We start from the raw sequence: 25713 nt of genomic DNA on the forward strand, positions 1-25713 counted from the left end.
GCGTGATTCTCCAACAAATCATTCTTCAATGTGCGAGTAAACAATTGCGAAAAAAGCAACGCACATAAAAGCAGCGAGACGATAACAGTATGTCGTAAAGTATAAAGCAAACCGACGCGTACACATGTGTAAGGACTTTTGTTTTATCGTTAAACTGCATCGGTGAAAAGAAGACGAGTTTTATTCTTGATGATGGAAGTTTATTCAATTTCGATTTTTTTTCAACTATTTTTCAATGTACCGTTAGTCACTAAAAATATCGATTATACCTTAACGCTTCACAAGTTCCATTCGTAAACATTCAAGCTACTGCTTCGAGACGCCTTTTCCCACTCTCGCGACACGCGGAAGGAAACAAAAAACTGAGAACAATGATCCGATATACGTCCGACACAAAGAGTTGATGGAATAAATCAAAGCAAAAGGTAAATTCGATGCGAATGATAAGTCGCCGGAAAATGTCACGTATGCGAAAAAAGAATTCAGTCGAAGCTTGTTTATTTATTCTGAACGTATATAAGGCGAGTAGGCTACGAGTACGACGAGATAAAACATCTTCAGACTTAGTGCTTCGTCCGTACGAGTTCAGTTCGACGTTGGGTCTAAAAAAATTCGATTTATATACGGTGAATTTGTTTTATTCAAACACGTGAAAGAATCTTTCGGAGATTTGCGTATAAATCGGCTGTAACGAAGGAATCAACCAACTGCAATTTCGCGCTGTCTGCTTTTTTTTGTTATAGACTTTTTTTAGTGCTCAATAGGCCCGAAGGATATTTCGCGTTCGAACTGCCATACCATATTTGATCAAGAGCGGGGTTCGACGTTTCGCGAAGCATTGCTTTTCTCTCAACACACCACCACCACCACCAATTCCAAGCTATACCTTCGTCGTAGTCGATTCCGTACGCGTTGTGTCGTTTTCGTTTCGTGTTTTGCGCCACGCTGGGAGAGGAGGAAAGCATAGCCCCGAGCAGGGAGCGCAGAGGCATATGCCTTTCGGTGTGAACTTCACCGTGTGTGACATCACGCTTCATTGTTGGAGGTTTACGTCATTCTTGAGAGCGGAGTCGACGCACACGCAAATCCCTGCCCCGTGCCCTCCGGCCTTCCCCCACTATCGAACACTGCTACACTAACGCCACCGTCGTATCGTCTCGCTTGGAGCGCGCTTTCCCCCAACTACATATTCCCAACAACAACCAAGCAGACGCGCGAAACTTCCATGTAAAACAGTTTTTTCGAGTTTTATGCTTTACGAACATTTGTACTGTCTCTGTATATCACATTCGAAAATTGCATCTGCCAAAAAACTGCACATCGAACATAACAGCGTCTCGGGGGAAAAGGCAATGGCGGATAAAAAAAACTTTTATAGTTGCATAAAAATATCACACGGCTTCGAAAAAGTTTTTTAAGAAAAAACATTCTGGAGATTTGAAAAAATGTATAATTAAACGTTCGCCGGAACTTGTTTTACGCGTGAAATATGAAAACTGCGTAAAAAATAGATGAATTTGATGTTTTCATTTTTTGTCAAAATAAAGAAGTTATAATCTTGGAGCAAAACATAATAAAAGCCTGAACCAAAACTTCCTCAAAAGTTTTTAGTTCGGCTCGTACGAATCGATGGAAATGTTCGCCTCCACGCCAAGTTCTTTTAGCTTGACCTAAACTCATGAAACCAGGAAGAAAAACGCGCATGAAAATCGAACGTGGGCGGCGTGACAAAAAAGTTGAGAAGGGCACGGTTCCTCCGCTCAGTAGTAAACCAAACTACAATGAATTTTCATGTTCAATTGTCAATGGGATTACACGGATTACTGAATCGGGAGATAATATATCGAAATAGAGATTTTTCGTGGTGGTAACAAGACACAAGAGGTGAGCGCTCGAATGTGGAGGGAGGAAGCAGATTTGAAAGAGGGGAGAAAGCGAGTGAGAGAGAGAGGCAAGAGACTTGTCAACGACACGACGACGTTTCATGGATAGCGCCAGGCAGTTTCTAGTCCCCGCGGGCCGATAGACGAGTGCGCTCGCGTATAATCGACATCCTCGCGCGTTGTTATTCACGGGGAAAAGTGTTACTACAGTGTATACTTATATAGTGTACATAACGCATAGTACAAATCAAATCCAACGTTTATCGATTTTGTTTCTTATTCTGAAAATATTGTTGTGTAAAACAAAGAAACATAAGAACATTTAAATAAATAACAAGAAATTTGATCCTATCAATGTGCTTTTTCAAGTAAATAACAGTCACTGTTTCCTATATGGTTTTGTTATTGTTTCCGCATTTTCTTTATTTCCCGCGAACGGGTGTTTTCCCGCGGTGACATACACACGAACGCACACAGCGCCGCAATTCGAGAGCGCTACTTCTTTCATTTTAAATATAACGGTGTATAAATAAGTATGAGCAATAGCGGGAGTACGCGAGGCTGTCGCCGATGATTTTGCGGGGCCAGAGCGAGAGAGTCATTATATACACGCGATTGCTCGGATATCTTTCTCTCTCTTACACTCTATAACGAAAGCGTCTTCTGTACGCGCCACGATCAACAATTTTTACTCACATAAACAAATGAAATAAAAGTCATTTTCTTTTCGACAAATACGAAAAACTGTTTGAATTCAAATAAAAACGGAATATCAGATGAGGTCGACACAGACTTCTCTTTGGATGCTGACATCGTCCACATACGTCGTTCTTTGTACGTGGACATGCAGCGTCGCGGCTCTCCCATCAAGGTTAGTGATCCTATATCGGAACTTGTGAGTGTATTTGCGTGTATATCCATGCTTTTTTGCCGCAATTTATAATGTGAGAGCGTAAAATGTGTACGGTCAGGGCCGGTGAACACTCCACTCTGTTATTGTCACGCTGTTTTGAACCGTCAAAAGGTCGCTTTCTCTGTTTATCTCGTACTTCAACATGTCAATTAGACAATAATTGTTTTTTCTCGTATTTCAAAGCGATCAAATGCTTATTACATATTGATTGGTGTTCAATAATATCTTTGCCAATAAAGCTGTGACCTTATCGCCATGGTTTGCAACATTTTTATCTTTTCAGTAGTCAATAAACATTTCCAAAATTTGAAGATCCGATATTTTTTTTATTACATTTATGCTTTGGCACATCGAACATTTCTCCGCAATGTTTTTTCTACAGTTTCGTTGAGCTGCCGACATTGTAGAAACCTTGTTGAATCATAGTAAATCGATTATACTTGACATTTTCGTTGTATATTACAGCAAACAATAAAAGGTTATGTCGCATAGGCAATTGTTCTCACGCAAATCGTTTTTTCTCTCGGAATTCGCGATGATTTGTTACAACCGTAAATAAACCTCTTTTCAGTGTTTTTTCATGAACGTGTGCTATCAACAGTGAAAGAAATTCCGTTTCGTACGTTTATTTTTTCTTACACAAGGTACTTATCATGACTACAAAACGATTTGTCTTTGGTGTTCGTTTAATATTTTTATCATACATTTTTTATACAAGGTATAATAAATCGCTAAGCTTGATCCGAAGCCGAGTCCGAATTTTAATTAATTTTATATTTTCGTTGTTTGAGTTTGGAAGACCCTTTTCACCTATTTACTTTATATTTCGTTTATTGAGATAGAAGATATGCAGCACATATAGATTCAATATCCACAAAATACAATACACAACAACTGTTGCACATAAGAATATAAACATATGGAATATTCATTTGATATCGTGAGAAATCAGTTGAAGTTTATAAATCTAGTTCTCTTGTTTGAATTTTATAATTTTTTTTAATTTCCAAGAAGTTCATTAACTGATTTAAATCAACAAAACAAATAATTTTAAACTGTCAATTTGTGATTATTCAAAGTTGAACTGAAAGTTTTGACACATGTAGAGAATTTGTTTGCTAAAATAAACGATCGGTCAGATTGAAACTCTTCCAATTGTAAACTGTTACCAGCGGGTCGTAGAAAACACGTACAATAATAGCCGTTAGCATTTTTGAGATTCATCTAATTCAGTGTTTGTACCAGAAACTGTACTTTTCAAACCATTTTTCCTCTGCTTCAATCTTATTTTTCCTGTACTCAGGAAAACAACTTGAGGATTCCTCCGAACAGGAAGTGCAACAAAAAAATTAAGGACACCCATAAGCTTTACGAAGAGAGCTACTTTGAATAATGGGGGCAAGGTTTTATCTGGTGCACGTCAAGGCTGCTCCGAATTGCCAGACTCCGAGTCTGTGTGAGTTGCAATGAAAAAGAAAAAAATAGTAGTCGATTTACAAATGTTCCCACATTTAAGTGCTTCGGTGTGAAGAGTATTTTTTATTTTAGTCATTTTTTAGGCAAATCGGACATTCGTGATGCGGTGGTTTCCACATTGGTGCCAGCTGCGAAAAATGCTGAGTCTCACTAAGGACTGTTCAGAGATCAGTCCTGACGACTGTATAATGTTTGGGAATTTCTGTATATTTGCCACTAAACTTGCACACCTGTGCGAGAGAGGGTAAGATCCTTATCATCCAAAATAAAAGATTCACTTGTAAAGAAACATTTTTCCTGTATATCCGAAGCTTGTATTGCTCAAATTGACTAAATCTCAAACCATAAGTTGCCTTCTTTTGTTGACGATTAAATGGGAAAAATGTACTGCAACTTCTTTGGCAAACATACAAATCTCTGTACAAGTTCAAAAAATAGCTCGTTAACGCCCATCGACATAGGTCAAGATGCAAAGACGCATATTAACATATCACATGACTTGAGCGTTCATCATGTCAAATGTCGTACCAAATTTTTTAGATGCTAATTTGAAAAAAAAGACTTAACAAGATCAATTTTTTATTATCTTTCAAATTCGTATAGATCGAATGAAGAGAAGTAGGAAAATCAAATTATGAAAACTTGAAATATTCCAGGCAACAGCCGGAACGGGAACGTTTGTGATTTAATTAAGGACGACATTAGCGACGATGAAGCGTGGAGCACTGATCCCCATTGCAAAAGGATTTGATATTTGGAAGTATGCTAATTTTCTACATAGACTAAAGTGTTTTTGATTTGTTTTGACTTTTTAGTTAAACCTGACCCTGATCGTGCACGAAATAACTAGCGTATATAAAAAATATCAAATCCCATTGCAAATGTTACATTTCCTCATAACTGTATGATGTGTTATCATTATTTTCCGTTTGTGACGTCAGAATTAATGACTTATTCTTCGAAGAAGAAAAAAAATAAAACGTGGTGCCAATAAATATAATTGGATTTCAGAGCAGCCGTTCCTATGAGCGCCTCTCACTCGTTACACTGTGATGGAAAGGATACTAATTACCGAATTGGTACAAGTAAGCAGAATAAGCTTCGTTTCAGCAGTCTTACTCGAGCCTTTTTACAACAGAAATAAACTTGAATAGAACGGAGTAAATGACTACATTTTTTTTTATTTCGATCTATAGAGAGGATGGCGTATGAAGTATTTTTGGGAGGATCCTGTAATCCCACCACCTGGAGGTCAGAAATAGCGATACCGACGCTCCAATCTCTTGGCATTACTTACTATAATCCTGTGAGTATGGAAACGATATATTTTCGTTCAATCAATCTTCTAGTTAAGAACGGTGAGGAATTTTTTATTCCAAAAAAACAAGTTGTACGATTCTGTTTTTCGCTCTTTTTCAGCAAGTCTCGCAATGGGGACCGGAGCTAATAGCTCAAGAGTACGAGGCGAAACAGACGGCTCGTGTTTTGTTATTCGTAATAGACAATCAAACGCGAAATACCGCTGGTATAATCGAAGCAGCTCAGTTGGCGGCAACGAGGAGCGATTCATTGGTTCTAGTGATTTATCCGTACAGGCAAGGTCAAGCGATCCTCGGCGAGACAGTATCTACTCAGTAAGTATTCGATCATCGATCTCTTTAATCTTACTACTCGTTGTATTAAATCGCCAGTTGTCTTTCTCTCAAACCATTTTTTCCGTATTTTTTTCTAACATCTCCGTGACGATTATCTTACAGAGAATATTACGATTTAATGAATGGACTCCTGATCCTCGAATACTTTGTGGAGCGACAGAGAATTCCCATTTTCGAAAGTGTATCCGTCGCTCTCAATGGCACGTCCAAGGTAATCTACAATGCTCATACGAGTTACGAACTCATGTATGCAATAATGGATCTATATTTTGAAATACTTATACGCACATGGACTGATAGACGTACATATAATGATAAATAATGTTTTTGAATGAATAATCAGCGGATTGCGAGATGTGACATGAAAATTTTTATCATTATTTTCTGATTCAGATTCTTCGGGAGGCGATCAACGTTCAGGATCTGAATCAAGAGGATGGAATGAAGCCTGCGAGGATTTCACTGACTCAGAATGGAACTGATATAATGTACGTACGTGAAAAAATAAATGAGTCGATCATTCTCCGATAACCTACTTCCGAATGTGAAATCTATATCTTACACGACAGGCCTGTTCACGCTCTTCCGTTCTTGTTCTCAGATCTTTGCGAGAAATCTTCAAATCATTGGACACAAACGATACTGGTGCAATACGTTTGAATGAGGCAAGTTCATCGACGTCTTTCTACAATCTTGATCAGACAAAAGTGTTGAATTTTTCTTTTCCAAATTTTTATTCGAATTTCTATCTCTATTGTTTGTAGTAATTTTTTGTAGAATATTTTGTTGAGTGAATTGGAGTGACTGGCTTTGTTTTTCAAATGAAATTAACGTCATCGATATTTTATCCAATCCGTAGCAATTATTCCAGTTGATCGCAATAGAGAATAATTAATCGTGCCACTTGATCAGCTGCATTACGATTGATTGAACGTATTAAAGTCTTTATTGCTCATTGCAGTAATTCGGAGCTAAACATTTCAAAACACTGCAATCACTCGAAGATTCGAGTCGATTGTTTCTCTTTGAAATGTTGTTCGAATTTTTTATGCGTATGAAAAGACAAAACGAATGTTTATAAGATTGTGTTTATTCGTCAGTATATAATTTAATGCGACAGAATTATTTACAGGCTTTGGTAACGCTGCAGTCGAGTGCGAAGTGTAATATGTCGGTGTCCGAACTGCTTAATGCCGTGAATAAATCAGGTAATGCGAAACGTTCAAATGCTCGTCATCGATGAAATAAACGGTCCCAAGTCATTTCTATAAATGAAACACCGAACGACGTCGTAGCCTTAGCACACACTTGTTCCATACCCGCGCAATGGCGATGATTTCATCGGTGATTAATTTTTTTTTCTTATTTTTTTTTTCGACTGTACATTTTTCTCTTTCTTTTTTCAATACAGATACGCATGAGGCTCTGATTAAAAATGTGACGAACAAAGACGATAGTCCTGAGCAGAGAATAACGTTCGATCAGTTTTGTGCCCTTTCGAGCGAATGGACGAGACGCACGAAAAGCAACGGGAGTAATTGTGAAAGTGAGATACCTTCAGTTTGGAGTATATTATGTAGGAAGGCCTCAAAGTTCATACGACGAGCTTTCGTACACCCCCTTAATCGTTTCTTAGGTATTGTCCTACATCTTTCTCTCCACTCTCGCTTTCTCTCTCTCTCTCTCTCTCTCTTCTCTTTCTCATCTTGTTCTTCTTTTTCACGCTTCCACTTTATCTACCGCTTTTATGTTGTCGATTTAAGAAAAATGCGATACGTTAAATCCTCGCCTCGTCAATTTCGATAAAAAGAAAAGTATGGATAAAAAAAATAATGACTCATGTGCCACAAGCTTATCGTTGCCCTTGATTACTTATTTCGTCACTCGATAGAGTTCAAAAGGTTGATGTGACCGACGCAATCACGGGCTGCTCGTAAATAAATAAATGAATGAATAATAAATAATTCAATGTAACCCAAAAGGAAAAAAATGTAAATGAACAATTGTATTTTTTCAGATTGGACAAACTCGCTCATACCGGAATCGGAAAAGAGAGATTTGTATATCGGAGTCGTTGGCAAAGATCTGTTTTGGTTGGAATCTTCGGCAGCGCCGCTAATCGAGTTAGCATTAAAATAGCACAATACGATAGTGATAATGAAATAAAATCAACAATCATTCTTTCGCGATTGCTAAGAGTGATTGAAATAACGATTGTTTTGTGGATTTATAGATCGATGGGCTTAACGTTGCATCGGCCGAACACGAACGAGTATACGGTGCGGTCAATGCCGCAGGAAGTTCAGCGGATGAAAAATTCGCGGCTTATTTTGCTCATTGTGCCGCAACATTCGCGTGGTATAGCAATCATGACATTGGCAGCTCACTTGATCGGTTTACGCGCTAACCTCGTTTTGTGCGTTCAAACGATGCCGGAAGGCTCTGTCATTTCCGGTGAAAAGGTAGATTTAGCCATTGATTTCTAAGTGATAATAATCGTAAAAGAAGCATCAATGCAGGAACGATCAATGCTTAATCACTACTAATCTGAGAAATATTCAATTTCATTCAAGTTATGCAAATTGTTATATTCTCGGGCAATAAAACTGGAAATGCAATTTTATATTTTATCACTTGATGAAGCATTCACTGATCGATTCCGTTATTAGTTTTACCCATATTACAATACTGTAGTAAAATAATAGCTGCTTACCTTAGATCAATGTTTCCTTTGAAATTAATCGATGAGAAGAGATGCTACGGTACAGCCATTTACAATAAACGTTCCGGTGATTGATCGTGACGGTATGATTGTACGATTTATACAAGACACGCACGATTTAAATTAAACATTCATTCATACGCGGTAATCCGTAATGAATCAACTTGAGTAATCGTCGAGAATATTCGACGGATTCATCTCCATAATACACGACCCTCCCCTTTCAATTTTTCAATATTAACTCCTATCTCGGAGTGATCTCAAGGGAAAAACCAGAAAATATGAAAACTACGTGAGAGGATTATTAATTGATATGACAAAGAGCATTTGATTCGATCTGTTCCTACTTAGAATCGTTGATCATACCAAAGTCGTGAAATTGAAGGAAACAATCATATTTTAACATTGAATTTGCTGCAGTCTTTTTGATTTATGGAAAGACAGAGAGAAGTACGTTCGTACCCGGAAAAATGATGAGGACGTAATTGCCTGTTATTTTCCCAAGTAACGGTGTGCCTGGCATCACGCTAAACTGCTACCGGTTATCGAATCTGCGTATATATGTCTCAGAACAGAAAAGGCAGATCATTTTTAGCCTTCGTCATATTCCAAGGTCAGAATAATTAATCTATGAATATTTGTTTTGTTTTACAGCTCACCGAGCAAGCCACGAAAGACTACAACCGAGGTAGAATGTACCTGTCGGACTACGCAAACCGCGAAGGTGTACCTGTTTTTCAGAATATCGCTGATGCGCTACAGCACGCGATACAGCTAGTTCAAAGTCCCTGTTAACTCAACGCCTTCATTCTATTTTATTTTCCATTTCCCCCACTCCCCGACTCACCCCTATTATTTTCTTTTCGTACCTTCATTCGTTTCCGGTTTCGTAAAATTGGAATAATTCGACGACTAATTTATTTTTCTCACAAACCGTAGATTAAAGAGATTTTTTTTTTTTTTACTCTTATTACCTACCAAAAAAGGCACTATTCGAATGGAAAATTATATCGTCTGATTACTTTTTTTCGATTAAACAATTGAACTAGATCGCTGCTAAAAAATATGAATGTTCATTGTAAGAATTTTAGCTGTAAATTATTCTCGATTAGTGTGCAACAAGAAGAAATAGTAGAAATCATGTTTCTGCACGATATTTAATAATTGTTTGATTATACAAAAAAAAAGTTTTGAAATATCTTTTTTCATTCGGATGGTGACCATTTTTTCATACATGCCACATGCTCTACCACATTCGAGACCTCTTGCACTTGCTACACGAAACGAAATACGATGACATAAGTACGCTTTAAATACGTACATATTATTTTTAATTAGACTTTATATCACAAAATGTTTCACTACATTTTCGCTATAACTTGTTGGAGAAACCGAATTTTCCTTTGACGAATCGTTCATTAGAATCTTGTCGATGAAGAAAACATATTTTTTCTTTTATCCTAAAATTGGACAGCGGTTTCAATCGCCAATCACTTCTGATGCTTTTGTGATGAAGTTGTTATGATTGGTGATCGAGAAACGGTAGGAATTTCTTTCTGATATGTGGAGACGAAACGGTATCTTTTTTACGGAACAATTTAAGTTATTTATTTTACGAGAAATCTCCTTCCGGTGCGTAATTCAAAGCCTTTCATCAGTAGCGCGAGTGCGAGAGAGATAATTAAAAAGCGGATGCACGTTTTTCTTGGACGCGTTCGATATTTTGAGAAAAATAAGTTTTCCTTGACCCTTCGACGAAAAGAGAACTTTTCTTTTGACAATATTATACTTGTCCGAAAAAAAAGTGTAGGAGGATTTTTACCGACGGTACGACTGATAGATCACTCTAATGAATGTTGTTTTTATTGTGATACAAGATTACTTGCGAATTTGACCTATAATCTCATTTGATCGTTTTTCACGAGTGGGAATCTTCAAGCAGCCATTTTCATATGGTAAAAAGCCTTTTCTCAAACTTGAATGCGGTCGGAATAATTCGCTCGAATTGAGTGTTCGTGGAAAAGTATGATTTTCACTGATGTACAGAAAAAAAGTTAGATTTTTGTATGGTTTCTCCACAATTCAGCTACTAATTCCCAAGACTACTTTTATTGTATTAAGATTTAAAAAATAGGATTTAATGATCGATATTTGTAATGCGAATCGTGAAATTGCGAGATTCACGATAACGGGACTTTTACGAATTCGACGACTTTTCTCAGGAAATTTTTATGCTCGTTGTGTTGGTGTATTTGTTTATCCTTTTTCTTTCGAAAAGACTGGAATAAGGCAGCGTACTGAATTGTTCAGCTAATTTGTACGATTTAATCGACCAGGTACGTCGATGATTGATGCGGACACTAAAAGGAAGAGAGAAGGGAGCGAGAGAGAGAGAGAGAGAGAGGTCTCGGTAGATAGACGATTGATCTTTTTTTAATTGATAGTAACTTAACGTCACACAACTTTTTTGTAACCTTTTTGGTAACTGGTTGAGGATTGATTTCATTTAAGTGTATATATTGTTTTAGTTGTCTCTAACTGATGTAATGATACTTGGTTTTATCTTGTAATGTCAAAAGCCGTGGAATTCATGGTGATTTTTATAGGAGACAGAAAAAATGAAGAATTTTGTGGAAGCGTGAAAGGTCGCGTATCTATGACACTATTTGGTTTGTACATGTGCGTGTATGAGTGAATGACCGAGTTTGATTTGTGAATGGTACGACGAAAAGTGAATTGTTCGTCTCGACCGAAATACAAGGAAGTGTGGTGAACGAAGCCTTTCGATGATGTCATTATTTCCGTACGTGGGAACGTATTTTCGAAACAGCGAGTGTGTGAGACAAATAGAGAAAGAGTGAACGATAGATAAAAGTTAGCTAATGCAAAATCTCCGATTCGTATCGACGCTCAGAGACCTTATTATACCTGTTCGTTTGAACACTACTGGCGGCTCAAAAAAAAAGAAACTTTTACTATTATACTTACTTTTGTTCGTCCATAATTACTTTCTTTTTCGTTCGAAGTAATGTCACGTAACAGATGTTTCGACGCTACGAACTCTCCCACATTTTTAAAATAAAAAAATGAAAATATATTCACTTGGGCTATAAAAGTATATTAATGGATCTGTGGTTATTTGAAAATTTGTACTCATTGAAATGCTTGCATTTCGGATATAAAGATGTGTGTACTGTACAAAAGTATTTGGTTACGATACCGAAGTACGCTTTTTCTTAAAGCGAATCTGCAATCTTCCTAATCGGCTTTTTCATCTTCATCTTCATAATCATCGTCTCCATCGTCTTCGCAATCGTTTTGTTCGTTCGGCTTTTCACTAGGTTCTTCCACCTCCTCAGCGCGAGAGGGGAAGTAAAATTTCTTGATATTCTTCAAGGACAATAATACTGGTATCATGACAGGTAGAAATAGCGGAATGTAGACTGCGTATCTGTTTGAAAAAATGGTAAGAGAGGAAAATAAACGATTGCATTGGTTCAAGGTGGTCGTAAAGTGAAAGAGTCAAAACAGTTTGAGAACGAGACTCACTTCTGATCATCTGGAAAATATAAAAGTGCAAGGAGCGAGGGATCCGTAAATGCTTCTTCGGCGATCACGAAAGCTTCTTTGCTCAATAGAAAAGCTCCATTGAGATCAGCTCTTCTCAGACTCTCTGCCGAACTCTCAACTAGTCTCAAAGCGTTATTTATTCTATTACCGACGGTTTCGGTTATTACGATATTGCTGATCTCCTCGAGAAGTTGGGCGAGTGATTGCAGCGTTAATTTTGCTGACGTCAGCTGCTCGACTGTGCGTATCCGTAAGAGAGCATCGAGTTCCCAGTCGCGTGGCTTCGAACCCACAAGAGGAAGGACCTCGACACCGGAAATATTTTCTTCCTATGTAAACAGTGCAAAAAATGCATGAAGTACCATTGGGAAAAACTAGTCATTCAACGTCCTAACTGTTTTGTGTACTCTTTCAGTTCGATTCGCTGATTAAGTGTCGCTCTAGTTACCGTTTCTGGAATACCCAAAAGCGACCTCAACTGAGCTATAAAAACTCCCATTATCGTGGCAGCGTTCGGCACAACCTCGACCGCTCCGTCGCCTTGAGCTTCTTCACAGTCTTCCGACGGGGGATTCGCTATGACGATGCCTCCCCATCTTGAATAATAAAAATGAATAAATTACGTTTTTAAAAAAGCCACGTAAACTACGCGCGTATTCACTTGTCGGACTGGCATGGCGAAGGGCTTGTTTAACAATAAGTATTGAAAATTGTTTAAATCATTGGAATTTTCAACGGAAATCTAACCTTGGGGAAAGGAAAGCCTCCACGTTATTGATAGATTTCGGTCGATAACCGCTCTTCGTGTAAATATGAAGAGGTGATTCGTCGCATGGAACAACGTACACGACGAGATTGATGCATGGATGTAGACTGATCTGTGAAGCTGTAAAATATATATACCATTTATTTAGTTACAATTTTTCTTCAATCTTCTCTCCTAATCTCAAAACTTTCAGGCATCATCCTGCATAAAGAAATGAGAATAGAAATGAAGGAATAAAATAATTACATGTTGTCGTAATCTCGAGTTTAGAATGTCAAAAATTCCCATTTAATCGGCTTACCTAGTTTCTTTTCCAGAGGAGTGATCAGTTGTGGCAAAACATCTTCGGGCAGTGCATAGTGTCTGCCCCGTGGACTACTGTCCGGAATTTGTTTAGGAGACACATCCAGAGGCATGAGATAAAGCCACTGAGATTTGATTGAGAAATTAGCCACGATGGAAATGTCCTGGAGAAACGGTTCGATGTAATCTGTCGAATAAAAATTGGTCAATTTTTTTTCCAACACCAAACGCTTAGCCTGTGATGAAAAGTGCGCCCGTCGATGAAACCAACCATTGGCTAGACTCGGCAAATCCCATTTGACCGTCAGCTTTTCCGGTTCCGGATTTACCAAAGTCAGCAGAATGTCGTAAGCCGGACTGGCTGGAAAACGTCTACGATTTTCTTCGTCGAGGCTGTACTTTGTTGGGTCAGTTAAGGCGTTTTTCGTCAGTGCCACGGACTCGTCTCTCAAAATCCATTTTCTTAGAACTTCAGCCAGTTTAGCTCCACCTGGTGACAAAAAAATATAATTATTGTAAACTTGGAACGTCGCGTCACTTCACACCTCATTTTTATTTTCGAACTTTTTTTTCTAGCCTCATAGCACCTCTTATTTAATTTTTCATCTCATTAATTTTCTTATCATTTTGTAACTCGGAGAGCCACATAATTAAGGTATTACTGGATGGATAGCTCAGCCGATAAATTGTACCTGACCGGAATTTCCGTACTTCGTGATGCAATAAAAATCTGAAAAAATTCAACAACATTTGGAAAGCTATCAATGACAATTATCAATAATAATATTGCCCAAAAGTTAAAACCACATTGTTTAAACAATTCATTATTCAATAACTTTGCGGTGACTTATTGCTTATTTTTACGAATCAAATGTGTGTATTTTTCCGAATGCTCATGAATTTTTTTCAGAATTTTCGTGGATTTTTGAAATTCCCTTTTTTACATTTTTTAAGTCGCTCTATTTGTACATTTTTGATCCAGTAACCTTGAGACTTTTTAAAACTCATGGTAAATATGTTTTCTACAACATATCCAAAATTCAAATTTAAAAAAATTTTTTTCAAAGTTTTATCAAAAAATTTCAAAAATCCACGAAAATTCTGAAAAAATTCATGAGCATTCGGAAAAATACACACATTTGGTTCGTAAAAAAAAAAAGCAATAGGTCACCGCAAAATTATTGAATAATGAATTGTTTAAACAATCTGGCTTTAACTTTTGGGCAATATTATTATTGATAATTGTTGTTCATAGCTTTCCAAATGTTGTTGAATTTTTTCAGATTTTTATTGCATCACGAAGCACGGAAATTCCAATCAGATATAATTTTTGGTCGAGCTATCCATCCAGTTATACCTTAACTGACTCGCAATAATTATTTTCATTTTCTGTTACAGTGACGTTTGCCCCATCGATTCTCTATCACTGTTAATTATAATTCAATTTGATAATTAAACTGAGGATAAATTTATTCATAAAATTACAATAATCGCTAATCCTCGTAACATGTTAATAACTTACTTGTCCCGTTGGAGAAAAATATGCTTCGTCCTGGACCTACGAGGACGCCTTGCACGTTCGGAGATTCGAGGAGCAGCAGATCGCCAACGCCCAGGTCAAAAGTTTTCGCGATTTTTTCGTGATCCACGGGCGTGTATGCGGACCACACGAGTTTCAACGAAATGAGTTCGTATTTAACGTTGAGGCTGTATGCTTCTACAAGAGAAAGTGAATTTTCGTTATAAAATAATAATCACGCGTGCGAGGAAATGTCGACCGGAAATGAACTTGTCGAGTCTGATTTCAAGGCAAAGGTCAGCTCCGCCACGTTCAAGAGCTCTCGGGTCAAGAAATCGGGCGTTCGAAAATTTGAATTTTTAGGTCAATGAAAAGTCGTTGGTTGCACAGCGGACTCAGGATGTCAAAGAGACCGAAAATACAAACAGGAAATTGTGGGGAAATAAAAATCGTTGAAAAATCAGAAAAAAATAACGTACCAGAGTCTTGAAAAGCTTGGGAGATTTCTTCGGCGAGTAATTCGATGCGATCTTTCTCGAGGCCAGCGACGACAACGTTAACCTTGATTTTCATTTCAAGCCCCGATAATTCGGCTATTCCGGCATAAGGAAGTCGCACACGTGGGACAGCGGTCGTGTGCCACCATAATGGTACCCCGACGCCGAGCAGTAACACAGCGAAAGCTATACTCGCGTGCACCCTGTATTTCGCTGAAAAATAATGGACTGTCAGTGTGTGTGTGTGTGTACAGATCGAGTTCTTTCTCGCGAGAAAAAATTAATGGATCAAATCCACATTCAAAAGATGAATTTTTTTCTCGATTTAAAATTTTATATAAAAATATTAATTGCTTATTCATCAGTTGTTCATATAAGAATTTTATTGTCAGGTATAATAACTTTAAGTTTTGGTCTCTTAAACCAATATATTTAAAGGTTGATTTGAAATTTTTCTAATCTGACAGTTAAAGGTCTAACAAGTCGATGCTTTTACTCGCCAGATAAGCTACCTAGAAGTTGGAACAACCCGCCCAAAGTAGTAAAGAAAATAACGGCCGAATCTCATAGACGCGAACAATTACACTTTTTTCATTTTTACTTTTTCTCTCCCACCACACGATGGAAGTTGTATATAAAGACGAGTTTTCGGTGTCATTGGTAATGCCGCGGGCTGTTGTATCGTAAACGAAGAGCACTGTGACAGTGAAGAAGCGACAGGGCCAAAACGAAGGACAAATGTTTGGATCGTTTGGCTGAGAGCCCGATGAGACGAGAAATTGAAAAAAATGATCGTAAACAGAATACTACAAAGAGTGGAAAAAAATGTGAAGTGAAGTTGCCCGCGAAAAGTGTTCTCGATTATTGTCGAGAACTTCGATGTCCTTTGTGCGAGCGATGTTTTGTAAATACGAAACTTACTAATGCATCACATCGAACGGGATTCGACGGACGGTTGGAGAGATGCCAAAAAACGTAGTGGCTAACTCGTGATTGAAAACGACCGTTGCGAATGTTTTACTAAATTTCCGGGAAGCTCGGAGACCAAATTAGAAATATACAGAGTTTATGGAAAATAAACGTATGATAATCGTGGATTAACGATCGATCGATATACTCGTGTCGCAGCGAACGTTTCAACGGTCGTTTTGCTCGTCGTGCGTAACGTGCAAGAATCGCAGTGTCGCAATGAGTGTAATAATCGTGTTCGGTGTTTAGATTCGAAATGATTTATTATACGAATGAATCGTCAGCTCTGAATGACGATCGCTCGAATGAAAAATAACTTTCATTGATTCTCTCATTGAGATGCGATCAATCAATTTCGAGCAAACATTCAATATTTTTATTGAAACAGTGAAGATTGTCAAATATTTGTGATGAAAACAGTATTGAACGACCAACTTGAAACAACAATGTGCGATATTAATCAAACTAAATCTCCGTGGACTCGTGAAGTTGGTGAATTTATTTTTCTCGCTGTTGCATCACCCTTGAACGCAAGAAACGAGAAATAGTGCAAATCGAAAATGGTGACTCAGTTACGTTACATGAATGAAGAATTCGAATGAATTTTGTGGTTTGCAATAAAAATAATCATTCGCCTCGCGAAATTAGGTACAGTTGAAAAACTTGCTTTCAATGTTAATTGAATTGTTTTGTTTTGCACCGTGACCGTAACGGTCACGTTACAATCACGGCACACAATGCGCAGAGAAATTCGAAACGAATTCAAGTGCAGAAATGGCCGTTTTTCGTTCGAGTATCAGGCCAAATATTTCGCTCACTCGAGCCTCGAGAGCACAATATGCGTAAACAAGGAAACGAAAAATACAACAGTGTATTGCAGCTATTTTTCATCCCTATGAGAATTACGAAAGCTCGAGTTATTTTGATCGAATCAAGTAGTTAGACGGAATGAATTTTTCATAACGATGTGACTTCACAGTGATGACGTCACTCTATCGTATAACAAAATTTGAGATAAATTTGACATGCTATCGTTTATTCGTGAGCTAAGAGAAAATGGTATTTTCAGGCCAATTCAGAGATACAAAAAAATTTAGAAGAACGCCTGCTCGCAGTTCTCTGTGGCGAGTTGGCAAAAAATACACACGGAAATGCGTGTTGCTCGTTTTCCCACCGACCTCCTGACTATCTCCTGAGCTACGACTATCTCAGTTATTTACAATTTTTATAGACTATGTCAGGGCATAATATTTTCCGAGATATCTTATTGTCGAAAGTTCAGTTTTCTGGTCCCACGGATGCTTATCATTTTTAAATAAATATTTGAAGTTACACGCTCGGTTTCGCGTTTCAGTGAATTAATAATTCTCGAATTTTCCAAACTATCCTGTCCTTGAAAGCATTTATTTTCGTCGTAAACTTCGGTCGCAATGACGTTAGATATATTGCACGATAAAACAGTTCCAAGTTCCAAATTCCCGTTTATTCTTTTATTTTTATTTGGCTAGAATTAAAAAGAGGGACGCTTGAGAACTCGCTCCGATTCTTCGAAGGGAGTTACGTTATCAATCCGGAGTTGGATTGTTATCACGCGAGAGATCAAAACTGAGACTTAACTGGATTTACATTTAAATACCTCCTTCTCGTAATAATTCGATTGCGAAATGCAAATATTATCGTTCATATCAAATGGTGTGAAACGCGATACGAATTGAGCTGTTTGAAGAAGCTCGTCGAAGCGAAAAATTTATAATGTTTTAAATCTAAAAGCAATTCATTAAAAAACACGATTTCAGATTTTTTCTTCTGATTTTTGTCGTTGTCAATGTGATGATTGATTTTTCTAACAAAGAAACTAGCAATGAGAAAAACGTGGCACAGCTTTTGGTTGAAAATGGTCAAATTATTAGCGCGCAAAGAGCAAACAAGGGGGACAATAAATATTAGTCAGAATTCAATTTCTTCCATTTTTCTGTCACGTCGAAAACCCAAAAATGTTTGTATTTTCTATTAAGAATTTTTCCATTTTCATATCATCTTGAAAAACAAATGAAAAGTGAAAATAATCAATTTTCTCCAATAAACTTAATTTTTGTTTCAAAAGCCTCGTAGTTTTGTCATCGCCGTTTCGTTATAACTCCAGTACAAAGTCAAATTTTAACGAAACTTGTCAAATATTCGAATAATGTCAGTTACAGAAAATTTTACAGAAAAAGGAAAAAAAGCTCCAGTAAAGGTAAAAATCATAATTTAAGCTATTAGAAGAAGTTTAATGATCGAGAATCTACAACTATTTTCGCGTTGCGTTCAGTTGGTAGAGAGAGCGTGATTTTTGAAATGCTGCTTTAAAAACTGCGAAATTTTTGTTGGAAAATACAACGACGCACAAAATGAATGGAGCTTTTTCTCGAATGTAATCCAAAAATAATCTTTTTGACTCCGAACTTTCGTACGAGTCAGCAATTTTCCAGAGCTATTCCACAGCGAAATTGCTAATTCGGTAGGGAACGAAATTAGTGAACTACTGGAATTGTTGAAGAGGTTTTTTTAGATCATTTCGTTGGATTCCAACGTTGCGAACTTCAACGTCACCAAAAGTGTTTGTGTCTTCACCTTGGGTTAGGATCAGAGTGTAACGTGACCCAACGCACACAAGATTCTCAACTATACGCACTTACAATTTACCGACCCCAAGCCAGACCCTTCGTGCGTGCAGTTCTTCAAATATTTCCGTCCCCAATCAAGTCGTCCGGTTGGCCGAAAGACCTTTTCTAGTTTTTCTACTTAAACTGGCACAAGCAAAGTACTTATCGGAATACAGAAGAATTTGAGTCTTTGGAGCCGTCAAGATACTGATTTTGTTCTCTGAGTATGCAATTTGCAACTCGAAACGACTTGAGAAAATTTTCTCAAAAATGCTGCCACCTTGAAGGCACCATTTTCGTTTTCACAAACTGATCCCTTGCTTGGAAAAGAGAATCTCGGGAATCTCCTGTGATTTTTAACGTACAAAAGTCTAAATAATTATAAATTGATCAAATTTGGTGATAATGTTCTTCAACATCAAGTGCGAAAACACAATTTTTTTCAAAATTTTCTTCTGCTTAGTTATCGAGTAATTACGCATTAAAGCATTAAATGCTTATACACGTGAACTTTAGTGATCAATTACTCGATAACTGTACAGGAGAAAAATCTTAAAAAATTTGTATTCTCAAATTTGGCACTAAAGAATATGTTCACCAAATTTTATAAAATTCTGATTATTTCGAAATTTTTTATCTTTTTAGCATGGTTTAGCATGGCAACATTGTAAGCCTGTACCAAATATCCTTAAAATGAAGATCCTCTCGTAAGTGATCGGAACCGAGAAAATCGATTGACTTTTAATAACTTTCGAAAATTGCTGTTAGCAACACTCGTGAGCATTTGAGAACGACGTTTTCTCCAACTTTGAGATGGAAAAAAGGGAAGCTGAGAAAAAGAACTTCGCCCGATATTTCTAGGTCCTTCGAAAAAATCATCTGCTCCCTGTCCAGGTATTGATGAGTTGAAAATCGTCGTTGAATGGCGTTCTCGATTCTTTTTAACTTCACTTTTGTGAGACACAAGAAGAAATTTGAAAATGATCGAACGAACGAATCATTTTGAACACGAAAGTATTTCGTATCACAAGTTTTTATATCGATTCTTCTCGTCATTCGATCGATTAAGTTCACACTGGGAACGAAACGTTCTTGAAATTTCATCGTTTCAACAATTTTTGCTGCAGTATGAAAAGGTTCGTTATAAAATTCGAAAATTCGTTGGCCAAACAAAATAATTTGGTTAAAAACCTCCAACGAAATTTCGTTTGCAGTGCAATTATCATCGAAGTTTGCTTTTTCTACATGCCGCGAATGTAAACAGCTGGGAAACCCTGATGCAAGATTATAATCAGGATGAAAATAAAATTATGAAAGAAAGCGATTTTCAATAATTCAAAGTAATATTTGCATGCTCTCGCTGCATCGGCCAGAACTTTCTTTCCATTCATTCCCTCGTGCACGTATGACACGGGTCGCTTTAAATTTCACTCAAGACCAGACAAGAATAGAAATCATTCGACGAGATGTGTATGTTAAACATTGAATCACCGGATAATGGTAATATTATGAATTATCAGTTCTTGTCATTGTATCGATTTAATTAAATGCCATTGTATTCGAAAATAGGCACGAACGAATGGAGAGTATTTTCGGAAATGAACGTCACAGCGACGAAGGGCGCTGACAGTTTTTTTTTTTAATTGGGCGAACCGCCTCGAAAATTAAACTTTCGAAATTTGCAGCTTTCTCGCACTCGCGCCGGCGAAATACCGACCGACTCTCACTCTCGTATCAAGACCTTTCGAGATAAACGTTAAAAAGATCGTGTTAGAATGTTGCTGAGAGCGAGATAGCTGCAAATTTCGAAAGTCACATTTTCCGACGAGGTTTGACCCGTCGAAAAAGCTTTTATCGAGCTCTCAAAAGCAGGCTTTTCGGGCCGCATCCACCGAGAGAGGTTTTTGCAACCAGTCGAACCGTGACTCACAATTTCGACTCGAAAAAACCTGAGCGTAGGTGGGATTTTAAGAGGAAAACAAAATGAGCGTGCAGATAAGTTTTATCAAAGATTCGATCTCGATTCGCCCAATCGAGGATTCCCTCGATATCGATAATGTTGCGCGCAAGTGCGAACGAATTTTAAAAATCAGTCATTGCAACAAGTTGAACAACTTTCGATAGCGATCGATCAGTGTTTCTCCCCACAATCAACGATCGATTACTCAGCGCGTTATTGCGAAGTAGAAAGAGCGAGATGTTGATCATTTGCATTCGTAGTTTGGCCAAGTTGAGCAACAATTTGCAAAGCTCTGGTTCGTTAATTACTCACTTTACACAAACTCCAACGATTAGACCCTGAATTATGATTTCGCTCAATAAGCGTGCACTCATTTTTCTCGTGGCTTCGTCATCGCAGAAAAGTTCGTTTGCAAAGATTAATCGCTGGCTGCAGCCTCTTTCCAGAGTTCACTACCGCCAGAATTCACTCGACTGCAGCAACAAATGAATTCTAGGATCAATTGACCATTGAATTTTAGGCTTTGACGAGGGAGAAGAAAGTTCATCAATTTTCCACAAAGCAGCCTCGACGCAACGCCACAAACCGGCTCCAACCGAATCGGAAAAATGAAGACGTTATTACCGAATAAGGAAACTCGCATCCGTCAGGCGCGTTGCGCACCAAATTCCGCGTCAACTGCAGCTGCAGCAAATCGTTGTTCTCTCAAATTTCGCTTCTCCTTTTCTCATCGCAATGCCCAGCCCTGCAGGTGGATGTACGCGTGTCTGCTTCGTTCCGTTGCTGCTCGAGCCCTCGAAATTTTCAGAGAGACCCGCAACGCTCCCGTATCGACGGTTTCGATCGCAACAAACTTTTTAAAAAGTATTTCTAACAATTTTACAGAATTCACGCTGTCACAGGAGAGACGATCCTTAAAGGTTGCACCGGAAGAGTCAATGGGAGAGATTTCACTTTAAAGTTGCCGAATTTTCGCGGGGAATACTGTGAAAAGACGTCGATAGTGGTGGGCATAAGAGAAAAAAATAATAATCAACGCTCACCATCGATATCGAAGGACCTGGAACAACGTTCGAAAAAGTCTTTTCCACGGATCTCAGAAAATTGAGGTCAAAAATGCCGATTCGGGAATTATTTTGACGAGAGTAACAAAAAATAATTGCACCGAAGCGTTTTAGAGAAACGAGAGTTTTAGTGAGGAAAAATATCAAGAATCAAGAGACTCGGTAGAGTCTCCGGACAAGTACATTGACAGCCCTGTCGTCCTCGCTGTCGTCTGCTGGCCCGAGGCTCTCGCCGAGACTACTTTTTCTGAATAAAACGATTCGCGGTGGTGGGGGTAAAATTGGCATGTCATTTTGTTGAATTACGAAGCTCAAGAGCAATTCAGCAACTTGAAAATTGAAGTTTAAGCCAATGAGAAATTCGCTTTCGATTGCGCCCAAAGTTAGCACGATCAGTGTCGTAATCTGCATACGCGTACCGACCGCTACATTACAAGGGCCCCTTGATGCCCTTCATAGCCAATTCCTGCCGTGAAAAGACTGGCTTCAACTTATCGCTGATAAGAAAATTTCTGATTGGTCCTGTCGTCTGGCTTCGCACCGTCGGTCTTCTTGTCACATCGTTCCCATGTTTGTTTACGAACCTCGGTCTTCTAGTTACATCATTTATATCGATTGTCAAAATAATGTCTTTCGTTCATCGTCTATATAATAAAATTTCGGGGAAACAGTGCGAGATGTGTAAATTCGATTTAGAGTTTTTATATAACTGTAAAATGTGTTATGCGAGTTATTTCGTGAAAAGAGTGCGGGTTAGTTTAATCTCATGACAATCTGTTCGCGAGTGTTTGTTAATATATAAAGCATTAATGTTGGGAAATGTCTCCTTGTATAAACACTTCGACTTTACGTTTATTTGTGACATAAGTTTCTTGCCATCATTTGTTCTTATTTCGTCCAATTTTCAACAGGAGTTGCGAGAAAAAAAACAAGGTGCGAGGTTCATTCAACCTCAAACGTTCTTTCCAAACTGTGTGTTTTCCTAAATTGTATGTCGTGTGCAATTATATTGAAGAATAAACACGCCAAATTGGTTGTATATATATGAATTCAAATAAATTTAAAAAAATTTTGATCAAGTAAAAGTGCCTAATCCAATGTATTGTCATATTTTCTTTCATCGAGTTTGGCCCTTCCCTCCAGTCCCTTTTTTCCACCTCCTTAGCTTACAGAGTATCCATACCATTTCTATTCATTCTCTAGACAATATGTTGGTTCTTGATTTTATCAATAGCAAGTTACATAAGATAAAAAGACTTTTACTAGTACGACTTAATCGAAAATGTTGAAATTCTAGCCTATTAATAATAATTCTAAGCCTAATGTTTTTTCTTAATTTTGTAAAACAAATAGGTAAGGAGGTACAAGGAAATATCCATGTGACAAGTACTTTTGTCTCGTATGTGAAAATTTTTTAAAAGATTGCTTCAATTGAATTTTCAATTTGCTGATCGAAAAGTATGGAGTTTTCATTTTTATTTTTTGAACTTAGCGTGATTGTGGTCAGCTCAGCTTAATTTAACCCGAAAAACAAGATTGCAGAAATTTTGAGCAAAGCGACGTAATATAAAATCGCAAAAATTCCTCTAGGAAAAAAAGGATGGAACATTGATGTTCCCTTGTTTCCTGATCATATCACGAAAAATATTTTAAAAAATCCATAAAAAAAATTACGAAACCAACTGTAAATAATTTCAACAGAACAATTCGAAAAAATGTTCACAAATCTTGAAAAAACATCACATTAAAAAAAATACAAATCTGTAATTCTTTTGTTAAGTGAAAAAAATTCAAGATAAAAATGCGAAATATAAAACCGGAATATCGCGCTTGAAAACATTTTGAAAAACGATGCCCCGTTCTTCTTATCTTATTCTAAAAACTAAATCATTTTTTAAAAAAATCCATCCAAGTTACAGCATTAAAATTTATGATATCAAATCGAGGCCAAGTATTTTCTAATATATTGAAAAAAGTTACCACTTGAGTTACGTGCAACACAGTCTCTGCCACACCATAGAGTAACAAATGAGTTTAGCTTTCATGTGATTTCTTTGGATTTAAAAGCTTCGTAGAACAATTTCATAATGTTGAAATTCGGAGTTACTCATAAATTACTTGTCCTCCGATTGATATCATAAATTTTAGTGTTGCACGTAACTCAAGTGGTAACTTTTTTCAATATATTCGAAAATACTTGGCCTCGATTTGATATCATAAATTTTAATGCTGCGAGTAACTATGGAATTTTTTTTTTAATGATTTAATTGTTAGAATAAGATCAGAAGAATGGGGCATCGTTTTTCAAAATGTTTTGAAGCGCGATATTTCGGTTTTTTATTTCTCATTTTTTTTTTCACTTAACAAAAGAATTACGGATTTGTATTTTTTTAAATGTGATGTTTTTTCAAGATTTGTGGAAATTTTTTCAAATTGTTCTGTTGAAATTATTTACAGTTGGTTTCATAATATTTTTTATGGAATTTTTTCTACATTTTTCGTGATATGATCAGGAAACAAGGAACCATCAATGTACTTGCCCCATCCTTTTTTCCCTATAGGGGAATTTTTGAGATTTTTTTCATTCTGCTGAAATGATTTGACGAAGGGTTGAAAAAAGGGTTTTAACGGAGTGAAATTGGTTCGGTGAGACTGTCACAGACTGTACGAGTCCGCTTAATGCAGGCCGAGTTAAGCCGGAATGTACGACGAATTAGATTGCACAATGCTCATTTGTCCCCAATTATTGCATCGTTATTATGATAGTTGTCAAATGACAGCAATGGAAAATGAAAAACCCGATGACGAGATGACGAAGGATGCGGAGATGAGAAGAGAGCATGCGGGTGTATTGTACAATTGGATCGAAGGATTTTGGGATTGGTGGGGAGGGCCACAACTTCGCTAAAGTATCGCAAGAAAATATGGGACTCAAAGCTCGTTCAAGTTTCGTCAGTCTGCGGACGGCGGTTGACACACGAGATCGTTAGATCTTCGTCGTGTGGGATCACGCCAGACTCACGGTCTGCTGTTTCATCGAATATTAATATAAAAAAAAAAAAAAAACAAAAACAAATCGACCAATCGGTATGTCCAAAATTAGTGTTGTTTATTAGAAATAATTTCGAGTTTTTTTGGCATGTTGAGAGCGAATGAAGTCCTTCGATCGTTGGTCGAGGCATGGGAACGCTGTGATTTTTGGCTCGACTTGGAAATCCTCCTCTGCGCATACAAAACAAATTATTTTGTTAAAAGTATCGACAAAACACTTTTTTCATGAAAAGTGTCGCGGCGTTGTGAAAACCGCCGCGATCGGTCTTGACGCGAGTGTTGTTCCGGTGAAATAAACGAACTTCCACTCCACAAAATAGTGGTTTGGTTTGATCTACGTTTCGGGGCAATTGGATTCGAGGGAGAGTCGATGATCGACAGAAATGTTTGGAAAGCGTTGAAAAATCTGTCGGGAAATGTGGACCGAGCGGTCTGCGATTCCAGTGCAATTACGACTCTGAAATCCTTCGATTTTTCGGACCGGTCGATTTCGTTCGAACTTTCGTCACAGTGGAGGTCAATGCGAGATGAAATTCTCCGGAATGAGTAAAATAATTGATGGGATGCTCGGAGATATTTTAACAAGAGTGAAACGCATCTGGCTCGGCGGGCCTGCACCTTGTCCGAGGCACAGGGTGGCCAAATTTCTGTCGATGATTATCGTAACGGTACAAGAACCTGCAGCAGGTCTCGTGCATCCTTTTTTGGAGAAGGAGCCAG

At 37.7% G+C, this 25713-nt stretch overlaps 3 protein-coding genes across 9 annotated transcripts in view; 2 read left to right on the forward strand and 1 right to left on the reverse strand.

The window, feature by feature from the left end:
* raw lies at nucleotides 1-11767 on the forward strand. Of its 5 annotated transcripts, XM_043429805.1 has the most exons (16): nucleotides 1-425; nucleotides 744-2754; nucleotides 4100-4252; nucleotides 4356-4516; nucleotides 4929-5032; nucleotides 5284-5357; nucleotides 5469-5578; nucleotides 5692-5906; nucleotides 6030-6138; nucleotides 6321-6415; nucleotides 6529-6592; nucleotides 7060-7135; nucleotides 7339-7563; nucleotides 7945-8050; nucleotides 8161-8389; nucleotides 9304-11767. In XM_043429805.1, the coding sequence occupies exons 5-16, from the start codon at nucleotides 4983-4985 to the stop codon at nucleotides 9442-9444; spliced, it is 1494 nt and encodes a 497-aa protein (XP_043285740.1). In that variant the 5' UTR covers nucleotides 1-425; nucleotides 744-2754; nucleotides 4100-4252; nucleotides 4356-4516; nucleotides 4929-4982; the 3' UTR covers nucleotides 9445-11767. The 5 variants fall into 5 exon arrangements, with proteins under 5 accessions (XP_043285740.1, XP_043285723.1, XP_043285745.1 ...); XM_043429788.1 differs by lacking the exon at nucleotides 4929-5032 and having other exon boundaries at nucleotides 2-425; XM_043429810.1 differs by lacking the exon at nucleotides 4929-5032 and having other exon boundaries at nucleotides 2-425; nucleotides 5289-5357.
* The window catches only part of PIG-S (phosphatidylinositol glycan anchor biosynthesis class S), a 22529-nt gene continuing 8562 nt past the window's right edge, over nucleotides 11747-25713 (reverse strand). For both annotated transcript variants that reach the window (XM_043429779.1, XM_043429774.1), the window contains 8 exons: nucleotides 15287-15517; nucleotides 14811-15005; nucleotides 13560-13778; nucleotides 13287-13475; nucleotides 12967-13105; nucleotides 12668-12815; nucleotides 12199-12548; nucleotides 11747-12100 (listed from right to left, as the gene is read on the reverse strand). In XM_043429779.1, coding sequence (XP_043285714.1) covers nucleotides 11908-12100; nucleotides 12199-12548; nucleotides 12668-12815; nucleotides 12967-13105; nucleotides 13287-13475; nucleotides 13560-13778; nucleotides 14811-15005; nucleotides 15287-15517 — 1664 coding nt within the window. In that variant the 3' untranslated portion in view covers nucleotides 11747-11907. The remainder of the gene's footprint in view (nucleotides 12101-12198; nucleotides 12549-12667; nucleotides 12816-12966; nucleotides 13106-13286; nucleotides 13476-13559; nucleotides 13779-14810; nucleotides 15006-15286; nucleotides 15518-25713) is intronic.
* Nucleotides 16015-25713, forward strand: part of LOC122416713 (protein I'm not dead yet-like) — a 16697-nt gene continuing 6998 nt past the window's right edge. Inside the window, exon 1 of one of the 2 annotated variants that reach the window (XM_043429762.1) lies at nucleotides 16015-16921. The gene's annotated coding sequence lies outside the window, so the exon portion shown is untranslated. Of the gene's footprint in view, nucleotides 16922-24883; nucleotides 25030-25713 lie in introns of those variants that run through there. The other variant, XM_043429753.1, reaches the window with a different exon arrangement.

Source organism: Venturia canescens, chromosome 1 (assembly GCF_019457755.1).
Source record: "Venturia canescens isolate UGA chromosome 1, ASM1945775v1, whole genome shotgun sequence".
Classification (NCBI taxonomy): Eukaryota; Metazoa; Arthropoda; class Insecta; order Hymenoptera; family Ichneumonidae; genus Venturia; species Venturia canescens.

Coding starts and splice junctions, on each gene's coding strand:
- raw (XM_043429788.1), top strand. CDS start 4,374: ATGCGGTGGTTTCCACATTGGTGCCAGCTGCGAAAAATGCTGAGTCTC. Junction 5,358..5,468: donor TAATTACCGAATTGGTACAA/GTAAGCAGAATA, acceptor TTCGATCTATAG/AGAGGATGGCGTATGAAGTA. Junction 6,416..6,528: donor CAGAATGGAACTGATATAAT/GTACGTACGTGA, acceptor TCTTGTTCTCAG/ATCTTTGCGAGAAATCTTCA.